The sequence below is a fragment of the Scomber scombrus genome, chromosome 14 (genome assembly GCF_963691925.1).
Source record: "Scomber scombrus chromosome 14, fScoSco1.1, whole genome shotgun sequence".
Lineage (NCBI taxonomy): Eukaryota > Metazoa > Chordata > Actinopteri > Scombriformes > Scombridae > Scomber > Scomber scombrus.
In genome coordinates, this window is record NC_084983.1 from 26,510,282 (window position 1) to 26,526,706 (window position 16,425).

At 40.7% G+C, this 16,425-nt stretch overlaps 1 protein-coding gene across 1 annotated transcript; it reads right to left on the bottom strand.

Annotated features, from left to right (window-relative positions):
* Window positions 1–957: 957 nt before the first annotated feature.
* On the bottom strand, window positions 958–16,399 carry zw10 (zw10 kinetochore protein). The gene is made up of 16 exons (XM_062433203.1): window positions 16,213–16,399; window positions 14,142–14,276; window positions 13,923–14,024; window positions 13,634–13,711; window positions 12,433–12,592; window positions 12,118–12,294; window positions 10,656–10,853; window positions 9,554–9,690; window positions 8,699–8,881; window positions 7,911–8,134; window positions 7,045–7,116; window positions 6,766–6,935; window positions 5,227–5,357; window positions 5,007–5,138; window positions 3,917–4,119; window positions 958–1,981 (listed from the first exon to the last, which is right to left on the bottom strand). The coding sequence occupies exons 1-16, from the start codon at window positions 16,315–16,317 to the stop codon at window positions 1,861–1,863; spliced, it is 2,328 nt and encodes a 775-aa protein (XP_062289187.1). The 5' UTR covers window positions 16,318–16,399; the 3' UTR covers window positions 958–1,860.
* Window positions 16,400–16,425: the final 26 nt, after the last annotated feature.

Here is a 16,425-nt window from a genome sequence, read left to right on the forward strand (position 1 = left end):
TGAAGCTTATACATGTTTATACAGGTGATAATTCTACTTAATGTTCATTATTGAGGTCATATAGTGGGTGATTGGTGGTGTATTATATTGAATGGTGTTCCTATTATTTTGTCCACTCCATTAACTTACATGAAGGATGGCAAAATATTAGGAACACCAGTCAATATAATGCACCTTAATACGCCACCATCACTTAATACGACCTCAATAATAGACATAACGTAGAATAATCACCTTTTTTTTATAACAATATTAACAAAAACTGAATATGTATAAGCTTCATAAATGTATAATTTAAAGCAGAGATGTATTGGATTGAATTAGATTTTGCACATTTGTACCTAATGAAGTTGCCAGTGAGTGTAAGTGTCTGATAACATTATATAAAATAACCATAGAGAGAAATAAAAGGTTTTTTCTTTCACCTTTCACTTGATCCAGAGTGTTTTTTTAATAGTGTAAAACCAAGTCTGGAGTTATTACACTTATAAAATCAATCTGATACCAAATATAAGCTTTCCTGGGGGGATGGAGGAAGGAAAGGAAGGAAGGAGGAGGGAAAGGAGGGAGGAGGAAGGAAGGAAGGAAAGGAGGGAGGAAGGAAGGGAAGAAAGGAAAGAAGGGAAGGAGGAAAGAAGGAAAGGAGGGAGGCAGGAAGGAAGGAGGGAGGGAGGAAGGGAGGAAAGGAGGGAGGGAGTAAGGAAGGGAGGAAAGGAGGAAGGAGGGGAGGGAGGAAAGGAGGGTGGGAGGAAGGACAGAAGGAAGGAAGGGGGATGGAGGAAGGAAAGGAGGAAAGAGGAAGGAAAGAAAGAAGGAGGGAGGGAGGAAGGACAGACAGAAGGAATGAAAGGAGGGAGGGAAGAAGGAAGGAAGGGAGGAAGGAAAGGAGGGAGGAAGGAAGGGGGATGGAGGAAGGAAGGGGGATGGAGGAAGGAAAGGAGGAAAGAGAAGAAGGAAAGAAAGAGAAGGAGGGATGGAGGGAGAAAGGAAAAGAAGGGAGGAGGGAAGAAAAAAAGGAAGGGAGGAAGGTAGGGGGGAGGAAAGAAGAACAGAAGGAAGGAATGGGGATGGAGGAAGGAAAGGAGGAAAGAGAGAGGAAGGAAAGAAAGAAGGAGGGAGGGAGGAAGGAAGGGAGGAAAGGAAAGAAGGAAGGAGGGAAGGAGGGAGAAAGGAAAAGAAGGGAGGAGGGAAGAAAAGAAGGTAGGGGGAGGAAAGAAAGAAGGAGGGAGGGAGGAAAGAAGGAAGGGAGGAAGGTAGGGGGGAGGGAGGAAGGAAGGAAAGGAGGAAAGAGAGGAAGGAAAGAAAGAGAGGGAGGGAGGTAGGAAGGACAGAAGGAAGGAAGGGAGGGAGGAGGAAGGAAGGAAGGAAGGAAAAAAGCACTTTTAGTGGCTGTACATTGATGTCAGATTACACTACAGCCTGTTTCGAGGCTACTACTGTAAATACTGAACCACTTTAAGTTTCCCTTTAACTCTGTCCATACAACATCACATGTCAACAGATGGCGAGTCACGGGTTTACACAACCTCAGCTTGTAATGATGATGATATATGACGGGTTGCTGCTGATGTCAGGAAGCCTTCATGTAATCTCTGTAGCACTAATTACAGTCTGCGTGCTGAGAGAGGACAAAATATCCCACAGATTGATTACAGCCAGCTTATACCCACAGCCATCACACAGCGCTGGATCTGCTTGATGAAATGTTAATATGCAACCGAAAGAGGAAAAAAAAAAAAAGGAATGAATGAATAAAAGATGAAAACATTATATATTTTCCCCACTCAGAGGAAAAAGTGCTGCAGTTTGTTTTTTTGGTGGTTGTTTTTTTTTTTGTTTGTTTACTTGGGGGAGTTTTTTTTATTTGATTTTAGTCAAAGCTACAGCTCTCCTGTCTGTGTTCTGAAACAAGGCTCGGATCAGGCTCTTCACCTCCGAGCTGGAGAACTCCAACGCCAGCGGACCTTTGCCGTCGGCCCACCTGCGGACAGGAAATGACATCATGATCAGCCAAACACACAAAGATCAATGCATGAGAGGAAAAGAAAGTATCTGAGAAGTTTATACTTCAGGGTCAGTTTACGTGTCATGAGGAAAACTACACAGCCTGAGGTTATCTCCATTTGAGCTCGAAGAGGATTGCATTATGGGAAATGTAGTATCAAGAGTGCAAAGTCAGGATGTCTCAGCTTCTACTGCTCTTTATTTAAATTATCAGTCTTTCTCGTCCGAGCTAGTTGGGACAAACTTAACTACAATATCCAGAATGTATATTATTCATTGAACTTGAGCTAATTAAAGTCCTGAATCTATTTTTTAACAAACTACATTATTAATTCTGCTGCAGGTAAAATGGTGCTTTATATAAAACCTATATCTGGAGCATTGATTTACACTTTTTTCACACTTAATAAAACCTGCAAATAAGTTTTATTTTATACTTCAGGGTCAGTTTACATGTCATGAGGAGAACTACACAGCCTGATGTTATCTCCATTAGAGCTTGAAGAGAATTGCATTATGGGAAATGTAGTATCAAGAGTGCAAAGTCAGCATGTCTTTTTTTTTTTTACTACTCTTAAAAAATCAGTCTCTCGTCTCAACTAGTTAGGACAAATTTAACTACAAAATACAAAGTAAAACAGGCAAATCTGTATATTATTCATTGAACTTGAGCTGATTAAAGTCCTGAATCTATTTTTAAGGAACTACATTATTAATTCTGCTGTAGGTAAAATGTTGCTTTATATAAAAACTATATCTGAAGCATTGATTTACACTTCAACATAAATTAAATCTCCTTTTTCACACTTAATAAAAACCTGCAGATAAATATCCAGATGATGTTTGATCTACTTAATTTAATTATGTATTGATTATTTGATCTAAAGCTAGACTTATACTGTATATGGGTCAGCTGATATTGGCTCATCACCGATATATCGGTATCGGCATGCATGTTGTCCCGTATGCACCGATGTTTAAAAAATAAAGTTATACAGGCAGCATTTTATGTATATTTGATTAACATATGTTTTATTATTTATAATTATTAAATTCCCATTGAAGTTTACTGATGTCATCTTATACAATACATTTTATAGTTAAACTGTAAGATATCCTGCCTCCATTATATATCTTTCCTCCTTTCCTTCCTCCATCCCTCCTTTCCTTCCTTCTTTTCTTCCCTCCCCCCCTTCTTTTCCTTTCTCCCTGCCTCCCTCCCTCCCTCCTTCCTTCTTTCCTTTCCTCCCTCCCTCCTTTCCTTTCTTCCTTCCTTCCGTCTGTCCTTCCTCCCTCCCTCCTTCTCTTTCTTTCCTTCCTCTCTTTCCTCCTTTCCTTCCTCCATCCCCCTTCCTTCCTTCTGTCCGTCCTTCCTCCCTTCTTTCCTTCTTTTCTTCCCTCCTCCCTTCTTTTCCTTTCTCCCTCCCTCCCTCCTTCCTTCTTTCCTTTCCTCTCTTCCTTCCTTCCTCCCTCCCTCCTTTACTTCCTTCCGTCTGTCCATCCTTCCTCCTCTTTCTTTCCTTCCTCTCTCTTTCCTCCTTTCCTTCCTCCATCCCCCTTCCTTCCGTCTGTCCTTCCTCCCTCCCTCCTTCTCTTTCTTTCCTTCCTCTCTCTTTCCTCCTTTCCTTCCTCCACCCCCCTTCCTTCCTTCTGTCCTTCCTTCCTCCCTCCTTTCCTTCCTCCCTCCTTCTCTTTCTTTCCTTCCTCCCTCCCTCCTTCTCTTTCTTTCCTTCAATTCCCATTGAAGTTTACTGATGTCATCTTATACAATACATTTTATAGTTAAACTGTAAGATATCCTGCCTCCATTATATATCTGTGTGTTTGATAACCACATTGCAAAAAAAAAAAAAGTGCGCTTTATGTAAATATTCGGTTTATATGAGATTAAACTGCTCTAGTTTGTTCGTACCTGTCGACGATCTCCTGCAGGTTTGCCCGCAGCACGATGACCAGCTCTTTAAAGGTGCTCCACTTCTTCACGTAGAGGGGAACTTCCTCCTGATACTTCTTGTTCTTGTTCTCTTCGGCCAGAGGGATGAAGACCAGCGGACCTTCTTCAATGATAGTCTGACACAGTGTGTGGAGGTGCTCTCCATCCTCAGAGGAAATATCCTGGTGGAGAGATTAAAGATCTTAATTAAGTTATGATGAAATAACAATAATCTGTCTTAATGTACACTATGAATAAACAGTATATTATATTAATTGGTCTGTACAGCCTTCCAGAGACTGTAGAGTGGTTTTTACCTCATATATAATTTTGGGCCGGGAAACTTAGATAAATTAGCTGCAATTGATACAATCTGCTGCCATTAACGTTAATTATATAAACCAGTAAAAGGTTCAGCACCATCTAAAAATGAGGAGCCTGCTTTCCTAAATGTTGTGCATCTCTTTTTTTAAACCTAGTTTTAAATCTAGATTTTATTACATTTTAAATCTTTATTTCATTTCACTTTTCTTTTGCCTTTTTAAATCTATTTTAACCTATTTTTTTTTACTGTAACTTTTATAAACCTTTTAGTCATATTTTACTTTCTATTTTAGTTATTTTATTTATTCATTCATTAATTATTTTCTTTATTTTATTTAAATTATGTTAACATTTTATCATTCTTATTTTCTCTTGCAAGCATGGGTCTCATTTTTTTAATTTTTTTATTCAATTTCCATTTTTTAAAATTGGTTCTTTTAATTTGTTTTCTTGTCATTTTTCTTCCTTTCTTTACGTTGACACTCTGTTCTGTCTTATTATCAGCCGGCCATTATTTGAATTCCGTCGTTTCTTCACCTAGCTCGGTCCCAGATCTGTCAGATTCTGAAGATATCTTACAATCGAAAAAGTGAAATAATTCCCCATCAGTGATTGAAACAGGTTATATTTGTCCTTTCTACAATATTAACACCTCTGAATTAGTACCGGCCAATTCAACCTAGAAGTTTAAACGGAGGCACTGTGATTTAAATAGATAAATAAATAAGTAAAAGAAAGGACAAACCTCTAGCATCATAATTTTGGAGATCATTTCTGCGATGGCCGTGTTGAGCAGGTTTCCCATCGCTTTGCAATAGATGCTAACAGGTAGAACGTCCTGCCACACTGTTCCCAGCTGCTTCAGCTGATGGATGACCTGCAGCGGAGAAAAAACAGATGAAAAGTCAGTTAAAAAAACGACTAAATCCAGAGTTAAAGTTATATTATGTTTTATTTCCTCTCACCTGTCTCACTGCTTTGCTCGCTGCTATGTAATTGTCTTCGTCGTCCAGGTTACGGAAGTTGTGAGCGGTGGAAAGTCGGTCCAGCAGTTCGGCTCTCTGGACGTTCAGCTGAGCTAAGAAGCACTGAGCACCTGATAAACACACAGTCACTCATTTTACTTACATACTAGTTATAAGAGTACAAATAACACAGGTAAAGATGAAAATAAAAAACATCACAGGAAAGAAAGAGAGAAGGAGGGAGGGAGGAAAGAAGGAAAGGAAGGAAAGAAGGAGGGAGGTAGGAAGGAAGGAAGACAGAAGGAAGAAAGGGGGATGGAGGAAGGGAAGAAGGAATGGAGGAAAGAGAGAGGAAGGAAAGGAAGAGAGAAGGAGGGAGGGATGAAAGAAGGAGGGGAGGAAGGAAAGGAAGGAAGAAAGGAAAGAAGAAGGGGGAGGGAAGGAGGAAGGAAGGAAGGAGGGAGGGAGGAAGGAAGGACAGAAGGAAGGTAGAAAGGGGGATGGAGGAAGGGAAGAAGGAAGGGAGAAGGAAAGGAGGGAGGAAAGAAAGAGAGAAGGAGAGAATGAGGAAGGACAGACGGAAGGAAGGAAGGAAGGAAGGAAGGAAGGAAGGAAGGAAGGAAGGAAGAGTCAAAAAAACATCTGACAACATTTTCCAATTTCTCTTTTTCCCCTCTTTCACACAAGTACAATCACTTTTTTATGACTCCTATCGTTCAAGATTCTACTTCTTCGTCTTGCAAAAGTTCCTCTATTTATATATTTATAGAGGTCCTACATTTGTCCTGAAGGTGGCGCTAAAGGAAAAGGTAGAAAGCATGAATTTGCTCTACAAAGTTCATGTTAATCTGCCTGATATTTAACATTTTGTGTTTTAAGCAGGGTTATGATAGGTAACTCAAACTAAGACTAAAACTAAATAAAACGAAACTAAAAACAACTTCATCACTTGTTAAAATAACTAAAACTAAACTGAAATTTAAAAAAAAGCAAGATGAAAAACTAATGAAAATTTAAAAACTATAATAACCCTGGTGTGAAGAAGAGGAACTTTTTTTTTAAAATGTATTTATTTATTTTATTTATATAAAATATATAGTGTTAAAATATTATCATGATGTACTCATATATGAAAAAAAATAAAATAAAAAAGAATTTAGAAAAATAAAGAAAGAATGGGATGAGAGAAAAAATAATAAATAAATAAATAAAGTTAATAAATAAATAAAAATAAAAGAAATAAATACAATAATAATAATAAATTGATCAGATAAAATACATAAAAAATAAAGAAAAAAGAAAAATAAATAAATAAAATAAGAAAAAAATAAAATAAAATAAGAAGAGGAACTTTTAAACCTGAGAATTATTAAATTAATTTAGTTTCATTTTTCTTTTGGAGACAAAAAGTGGGTTAAAGGGCAAAAAAAACCTACATTATAGCACAAAATTAAATGTCAAGGGATCTAAAAAAAAATCATCAACCTCTGTACTGAATTTAATCCCAATGTGGCCAGCAGCTATAAAAAGTCTTTTTACCCAGCTTCCTAAATCCAGGCACCATGTCGACAAACGTTGTGATGCCCTCGCTGAGCGGGTGCGGCAGGTGTGCTCTGAAGTGGTGACCGAGGGTGAGCAGGTGGTGAGCCAAGTACATGCAGTTGTTGTGCTGGATGGCAGCGAGGTGAGGAAACTTCAGCAGGTTCTCCCTGAGCAAGAAGAAGAAGAAGAAGAAGAAGAGGCGACCGGTTACACCTAACAGGTTAAATGTGCTGGTTTGTTGTGTTTTAATGTTGTGTTTAATGGAAAGCTTCTTACTTGTGGTACGTCGGCACGACATCGTAGAAGAGCTGGAACATGTTTCTCACCGTGAAGAAGAGCTGTAACGCACTGAAAAGAACAAAACAGGAAAATCTTTAAATGAAACTGTTGTGATAAGTTTCAACTCTTCCTGCCTGCTGGTCTAATTCAGGCAGGGAGTTCTGGTCCTCTGAAATGATGCCAACACGGAAGTAACTTAAAACTGCATTCTATCAAAAGGCCACCAGGGGGCGACCGTTTTGGTGTCAAAAGGACTTCCGTCTCTATACAAGTCAATGGAGAATTCACCAACTTCTCACTTGATTTCTAACCTCAGTAAACGTTTTCAAAATGTGTTTATGGTCTCAATCGCTAGTTTAAAGCCTTCTTCAATGCAGTATGATGTTCATTTGTGAAATTTTGGCCTCCCTGATTTTATATTTGACGATAAAGCAGATAAGCACTTCGTCACTAATATTCTCCTATATAGTGTTTTTTCTGGTGGTATTTTTTATGCTGTAACTCAATATGTTTGTTAACCTCTTTCACTAGAACCTCTAATTCCATGAGATCACATTTCTGCTCGTCCAAACTCTCCATTAAAACACAAAACCCTCATTTAAATACTGCTGTCTGCACCTGTTGTTATTTACAGTTATTCTTAGTAGATCACCTGCAAAACACACACTAACTAAATGTGCACACAGAAGTTAGTAGCCTTTATTTGGGATCTTAGTGAATCCAAAGTGTATAAAAAAGTCTTGAATCACGCTGAGACTTTACAGCTTCATATGATCTGACTCTCACAGTGGGACTATGACATTGTGGTGTCAGGCACTAGCTCTCTGCAGAGGACACTGAGGTCTCTGAACACTATAACGCACCATTGTGTGGAGCTGCCGACGGCCTCGCACAGCGTGTTGAGCGCCAGCTCCATCAGCTGCTGCACTGACTCACTGATGCGACAAGCTGGCAGACGCAGACTCCACGCGGACAGCTGCTTGGCGTTCTCCATCGTCGCCTCGTCCTTTGTGGTCTCCTGCTTCACTTTCACCACTGAAGCCGGAGCAGGCAGCTTGGGAAGACGCAGTTTGGAGTCTGGTGTGATCTAAAGCAGGAAGATTCAGAACGATAACGACAATTAGACTAAAAGACAATGAAAAAACAGCATCTGGAGACTTTGGGTGATATGTCATGTGTCTTTTTTCTCTTTGTGGGACAATTTTTATTCCAATTAAATTATAGGGGAAGGGTGAAAGAAGGAAGGATTACAAGGGAAGGATGAAAGAAGGAAGGGAGGAAGGAAAGAAGATGGGGGGAGGGAGGAAGGAAGGAAGGAGGGAGGGATGAAAGAAGGAAGGGAGGAAGGAAGGAAGGAAAGAAGGAGGGGGGAGGGAGGAAGGAAGGAAGGAAGGAAGGAAGGAAGGAAGGAGGGAGGGAGGGAGGAATGACAGAAGGAGGGGGGAGGGAGAGAGGGAGGAAGGAAGGAAGGAAGGAAGACAGAAGGAAGGAAGAAAGGGGGTCATGTTGTCATGTGTCTTTTCTTTGTGGTGCAAATTTTTATTCCAATTAAATTATAAACACAGTATGAAAGATGCTCTATAAATGAAGTTTATTATTATTATTATTATTATTAATAATGCAGACATGTTGCTCTTGCTCTCACACATACTTTGACCGTGTTGTGCATCTTAGACGTCATGAGTTTGCGCGCCGCCACGATGACATCTTTGCACTTCTTGCTGGCGAAGTGACAGTTGACGTCTCTGGCGTATTTGAGCAGGTCTGTGGAGTCGCCGTGCAGGAACTCCAGCTCCTTCAGACACTTCTCAAACTCCTCCGTTTCCTTGATCACCTTGAACACGTAAAAAAATATATATATATAATCAGACGTCAAAGCTGCTCCTTAACCCTCCTGTTGCCCTCCAGTCAAGGAAGGGAGGAATAAGAAAGGAAAGAAGGGAGGAAGGAAAGAAGGGGGGGGAGGAAGGAAGGTAGGAGGGAGGAAAGGAAAGTATGAGGGAGGAAAGGAAAGAAGGAAGGGAGGAAAGAAAGGACGGAAGAAAGAAGGACAGAAGAAAGAAGGAAGGGAGGAAGGTATGGGGGAGGAAAGAAAGAGAGAAGGAGGGAGGGAGGAAAGAAGGAACGGAGAAGGAAAGGAAGGAAGGAAAGAAGGAGGGGGGAGGGAGGAAGGAAAGGAAGGAAGGAAAGAAGGAGGGGGGAGGGAGGAAGGAAGGAAAGAGGTAGGGAGGAAGGAAGGACAGAAGGAAGGAAGAAAGGGGATGGAGGAAGGGAAGAAGGAAGGGAGGAAAGAAAGAGAGAAGGAGGGAGGGAGGAAGGACAGACGGAAGGAAGGAAGGAAGGAAGGAAGGAAGGAAGGAAGGAAGGAAGGAAGGAAGGAAGGAAGGAAGGAAAGAAGGAAGGAACAGTCAAAACAGACGGGGTCAATGTGACCCGGGAGGACGACAGGAAGCTTAAAGTAAAGAATAACTCTAATAAATCTTCTGCATGCAGGAGATTCTCGTACGGTTTTGTATTTCTCCAGCTGGCTGCTGTTGGTCGGGATGGAGTACAGCAGACACTCGTGGATGATGCACTGAGAAATCTCCTCCCAAATCATCTCCCCCAAGATAGCCGAGAGCTTTCTGTCGCCAATGGAAACATCTGAAAATTAAAAAAAAACAAACATGTGATTCTCCTTTCTTGAAGGAGGGAGGAAAGGAAAGAAGGAAGGGAGGAAAGAAAGGACGGAGGAAAGAAGGACAGAAGAAAGAAGGAAGGGAGGAAGGTAGGGGGAGGAAAGAAAGAGAGAAGGAGGGAGGGAGGACAGAAGGAACGGAGAAGGAAAGGAAGGAAGGAAAGGGGGGGGGGGAAGGACAGAAGGAGGGAAGAGGGAGGGAGGAAGGAAGGAAGGAAGGAAGACAGAAGGAAGGAAGAAAGGGGGATGGAGGAAGGGAAGAAGGAAGGGAGGAAAGAGAGAGGAAGGAAAGGAAGAGAGAAGGAGGGAGGGATGAAAGAAGGAAGGGAGAAAGGAAAGGAAGGAAGGAAGGACAGAAGGGAGGAAGGAAGGAAGGAGGGAGGGAGGAAGGAAGGACAGAAGGAAGGTAGAAAGGGGGATGGAGGAAGGGAAGAAGGGAGGGAGGAAAGAGAGAGGAAGGAAAGGAAGAGAGGAGGGAGGGATGAAAGAAGGAAGGGAGGAAGGAAAGGAAGGAAGGAAAGAAGGGAGGAAGGAAGGAAGGAGGGAGGGAGGGAGGAAGGACAGACAGAAGGAAGGAAGAAAGGGGGATGGAGGAAGGGAAGAAGGAAGGGAGGAAAGAGAGAGGAAGGAAAGGAAGAGAGAAGGAGGGAGGGATGAAAGAATGAAGTAGGAAGGAAAGGAAGGAAGGAAAGAAGGGAGGAAGGAAGGAAGGAAGGAGGGAGGGAGGGAGGGAGGGAGGAAGGAAGGAAAGAAGGAAGGTAGAAAGGGGGATGAGGAAGGGAAGAAGGAAGGGAGGAAAGAGAGAGGAAGGAAAGGAAGAGAGAAGGAGGGAGGGATGAAAGAAGGAAGTAGGAAGGAAAGGAAGGAAAGAAGGAACAGCCAAAACAGACGGGAGGACGACAGAAAGGTTAAAGTAAAGAACACACAGTACCGAGGAGGTGCGAGTGGAGCGTCTTGAGCACCAGGAGCAGTTTGCTGTAGACCTGTGAGGGAGTGGATCGCTCCTCCTGGCTCTCCTTCAAACACTGTAAGGCGAGGACGGTTCCTTCGCCCTGCTGCTCCGTCACGCTCACCGACAGCGACGGGTAGATCACCAACGGCTTCAACATGTTCTTCAGCAGCACCTGACCTGAGTTACAACAGTAAACAGGGACCTTGGATTAGAGACTGATACTAGTTATATCCTGTCCTCCCGGGTCAAATTTACCCCGTCTGTTCCTTCTTTCCTCCCTTCCTTCTTTCCTTCCTCCATCCCCTTTCTTCCTTCCTTCTTTCCTTCCTTCCCACCTTCTTTCTTTCCTCCATCCCCTTTCTTCCTTCCTTCCTTCCTTCCTTCTTTCTTCCCCCTCCCTTCCGTCCTTCCTTCCTTCTGTCCTTCATTTCTCCCTCCTTCCTTCTTTCCTCTCTCCCTCCTACCTTCCTTCTTTCCTCCCTCCATCCTACCTTCCTTCTTTCCTCTGTCCTTCCTTCCTTTCCTTCCCTATTTCCTTCATCCCTCCTTTCCTTCCTCCCTTCCTTCTTTCCTTCCCGCCCTCCTTCTCTCTTTCTTTCCTTCCTCTCTCGTTCCTCCCTTCCTTCTTTTCTTCCTTCATCCCCTTTCTTCCTTCCTTCTTTCCTTCCTCCATCCCCTTCCTTCCTCCATCCCCTTTCTTCCTTCCTTCTTTCCTTCCTCCATCCCCTTTCTTTCTTCCTTCCTTCTGTCCTTCCTTCCTCCCTCCCTCCCTCCTTCTTTCCTCCCTCCCTCACTCACTCCTTCTCTCTTTCTTTCCTCCCCCCTCCCTTCCTTCCTTCTGTCCTTCCTTCCTTCTTTCCTCCCTCCCTCCTACCTTCCTTCTTTCCTCCGTCCTTCCTTCCTTTCCTTTCCATCCTCCCTTCCCTTTTTCCTTTCCTCCCTTCCTTCCCTCTTTCCTTCCCTCCTTTCCTGTCTTCTTCCTCCCTTCCTTCCTTGACTCGAGGACAACAGCAGGGTTAAGGAGTAAAAAAACAATTCTGATATCGATATATCACCCAATAATTTTATATATAAAGAATACACAAACATATATAGTATATGTAGTGAAGGCATGATATTTTACCTTTAAAGTATAAAATGACGTCAGTGCACTGAAGCAGTAAACTTTTACTTCCTACTTTTACTTTTATTTTCCTGTATATATAAAATCTGATTTTTATGAAAAAATACCGGTTACACCAATTGACACTGGGGTTTATATCACGTCACTGACCCATAAATTACACTTGAATTAAGAAAAAGGATCAAATATATAATAAATGCAGCCTATATAACTTTAAAAAAAGACTGTGACTTATCGGACAACATATATGCTGATATATGTAATATAAAAATTTATATTAATATAAAATGCATGTTTAATAATGCTGCTTGCTCTTACAGAACAGTTTGATCCGGTGCTGAAGGTCTCCCTGGATCGCGAGAGCTTGCAGGACGCAGCACAGCAGAGCGGATGGTTTCGGTTCGTCGTCTTTGCTGCAGGCGTGACTCAGGTTGAGCTCCACATTTAGGAAGGACTTCATACCTGTGGGCTCTGGTGGTGCACATCCAGCGGCCACTGCAGACACGACACATTCAGATATTTAAAAAAAGATAAAGAATAACAGACAAGCTGAGAGAGTTTTTGGAGGAAAGCCAGTTTAACAGTGCAGAAAGTGTACAGCATGTCAATAGCCCCTTTTTTCTCCAGTCGTACCCTTGGAGGACGGTAATCTCCAGACGACGAGGCGCTTCCATTCGTCTCCCAGATGGTAAATTAAGTTTTCTCTCTGCACCGTCAACTCAGAGCTGAGAGCTTTGAGCAGTGGCATCTGGGAAATCTTCCAACCCTTCAGTGCATCCACGCTGGCCCGTGCCTGGGAAATAAAAATATATATTATATATATATATTACCCATCAATCAAATGCAGGTTGTCAGAAGCATTTATTTATATAGCACATTGCAGCAACAAGGCAATTCATAGTGCATTACATAAAACATAAAATGCCTCAAGACAGGATGTAAAAGCTACATACAGCATAATAAAAAGACGTTTAAATATGATTAAAAGTGTTACATTTAAAGTAAAATGAAGCTAAAATAGTGTAAGACAGTTAAAATAGGAGTTGGAGGCACAGATTTCAGTAATAAGACTTCACCCGACAGTGTTTTAGAAAGATGTCTTCCAAATTTGAACTGTATAAAATGTCTTAAATCTACACAAGAAGCATTTTAGCCGCTTTTTTCACCAGTTCGTTGTCTGTCTCAGGTGCGTCTGACGGCACAGATATGTTTCCTGTTGCTTGTGTCACACACTGATCTTATAACTAGTGCCGTGTTTTCTGACAGGGAACGACCTGCCTGAGGAAATAAGGCTCACAGAATCGGTAACTTTCTTTTTAAAATCACTTCTTAAAACTCATTTCTACAGATGAGCTTTTATGTGATGTTTGTTTATCGTTACTGTCTTTTTATTTCACGTTATATTACTCTATTGTATTTATTTATTTCTTCATTTTCATTGTCTTCTACTGTCATCTTGTTAATGCTGGATTTATTACTGCTCTCTGTGTTGTGTGTCTTTGCTTTGTGTGTCAAACCACTTCATAAACTCTGTTTTTAAAAAGGTGCTATATAAATAAAGTTATTATTTATCTTTGTTTTGCTCCACGTCCTGTTTACTGAAACCAAATCACGCCTAAATTCCCCCCCGTTAAATCAATGCTTCTGACATTTGAGTCAATTTCTTTATCCAGGGTTTCAGACTGTGCACTCGTGAATAATTACTGTGTATCCCAAAAAAAAACAACCTCTCCTCTGTTTGCAATTAAAGCTCCACGCAGCACACAAACAACACAGACTGACAGTGATCTATTGTTCGTTGGGAGTAGAGGACGTGATGTAAGCATGCTCTTACCCTCTCCAGCTGCTTGGCTGCATCGACGTACTTCTTCTCCTGTAAGGCTTTGCTCGACTCCTCCATCGCGTTGTGAAACTGAGTCACACAGAAAAGATACGACGACCACAGAAATAAGAAACATACAGTATAGATAATAAATGCTGCTCAGTTTTCTTGGTCTGATTATATGTTTTTTATTCATTTTATATGTGATATTCCAATATTTGGATATTAGCACACTGTGGAAACTCTTTAACACTGTTTACATGCTACTAAATATTAAATTGACATGTGTTGCATACTGTACCTCTTTCAGGTGTCCAAGCATTGAAATGATGACAGTATTTTTATCCAGCTGCTGCTTTAGCTTCGAATACTCCGTCACAGCCACATGGATATTCTGCTGCACCTGTATCCAAACACACAAACGCCAAACTATTAAAGAACATCCACATCTTCTTCCTGCAGCAGACGTTTTATTCTTGGGAGTAGTATAGATTTAATTAGCAAACAGTTTCACACAAACCTCATTCTCAATGCAGTTTTTAAGGGAATCCATTTCTTTGGATACATCATCGACCTGAACCATCAGCTCCTGAGACGCTTGAAGACTGGGCAGGAAGTCACTATACTTCTTGTTTAGCATGTCGCATACTTCTTCCTGTGAAAGATAGACACACCACACCAAAAAGAGTTATTAGATAAACTGTAATAAGATAAGCCATTTGCCTAGTTAAAATAGTAGCTGAAAAGAAAATATTGTTAATTATTTTTTAATTCGTTTCTAGACACGATTGCTTCACAAATGACTGAGTACTCCTCTCATTCTATTCATACCAACTAGGGCTGGGTATCGTTTAAAAAATGATGATACCAGCACCAATCCAAGTCCCCTTAAAGTGATCCTGATACCAACTGAGTACTTCATTAGATACCCATTAACACATTTAGGTCTCTGTCTTTTATCCGGTGTATCAGGCGTGTAGTGTAGACACACTTTAGAGCGTTTAGGTGTCACATCTTGGCTGATGAACTGCTAAGCACGCTAACTCAAATTCACCACGACTTCACCAACACAGACGGGTTGTAGCTGCTGTGGCAGTGGGCCAATCACATGATGCATTAAATCAGAGAGCGCTTGTGTTGATTGGCTGTGAGTAAGTCCATACAAATAATCATATCTTCTAGCTCTGGGTGCAAAAAGGATCGATTGCAGGTATCGTTTGAGGGGAGATGTTTTGATACTACTTGGTATTGATTTATTTCGATGGATACCTTAAAAGGTATTAAGACTACAGGCTGCATATACAGTACATAACTCCCCTACTATATGTACTGAATATAAAGCAACATGTCTTTTTTTAAACACTACTTTTACTACATAAAGCTGCTTAAAAAGGTATCAAGTATCGACACCCAGCACTGGTTATTCTAGGCAGACCCATCTTTCAACACTTACAGTTGTTTTATTGTCTTTATCCCGAACTGAAGCGAGAAAAATACCTTCATGCCAGCATATTACAGCTGATTCAGTCTATTTAATGACAGAGTTTATAGAGGAAAATACGAAGAACACTGCGGTTATGTGCAAACGTTTTATGCACTTTAAATGTCTTGATTTTTATCCTTTATGCAACATCAACAATGAGGCTTTTCATGGTCCTAAATGGATTCTGCAGCATGATGCCGACCACAGCCGTACAGCCAGAGTCATAAATAATAATCTTAAGTAACAAGAAGAACAAGGAGTCCTGCAGCAGATGGTTTGATACCTGCAGAGCCCTGATCTCCACGTGTGTGTGTGTGTGTGTGTGTACATAAAATACAGCAGTGTGCAGGTGTACCGAGGAGAACTGCTGCTGTTTTAAAAATATAACACATGCTCACATCAAAATACTGATAAATACATTCAGGTTTCTTCCATTTATTAAATTCTGCATTAAGTTAATTGATAAATAAAATAAATATTTGTGATATTATATTTAAAAGTATCCTCACTTTGCTTTCAGTGATTAAAACTTTTGCACAGTACAAACATTCCCTATATACGAAACTAAAGAAACAAATACAATCAACAGGCAATTATCAACTTTCTGTTAAATGATTATCAGTTTCAACACAAGTCTACTGAGAGTTTAAAAAGACTTAAAACATTTATTTTTAGCAGAACCTTTGACTTTTAATTAACTTTGCTGCTGCTTTTATGCTCTTATTTTTATGATGTTATGTTAGTTTGCTTCAAATGAAAAATCTTGCATGTTTATAGCTTTATTTTATTAAGCTCAGAGTGTTTTATTTACTTCTTGCATGCTTATAGTCTTCATTTATTAAACTGTGAGTGTTTTATTTACTTCACTCAGCCCTCATTAATGTGACACGTAGATATTAGTACAGCAGCTAACAGCGTTGCTAAACAAAATAAGGTACAAAACTCACTTTAGACTAACTATAAAGTAATAGTAGTATCAGAATATAATGTGGGTCATGTATATGTGTGCTGTTATTTAAAGGAAAGTCTTAAATACATTAAAGAAGTTTCTATTTTAGCTCTAAACTTCATCTATACTAAGCTAATGCTATATATTAGCTTTATTTACCTTTGTATCCTCCACCTTCCGACACATTTTGCTGATTTTACTGGACAGATCTTCTTTCTCCAGTTTGCCAGAGCTGGCGAGAACTTCGGTCACAAACGATGCCATGCTGTAAATGTAATATATTTAATGTTTTTTTAGTATAAATGTGTCATAAAGTAGCAGATGCAGCAACAACCGCTCGGCGCTGCAGGACCCGCCGAGCTCTCTGATTGG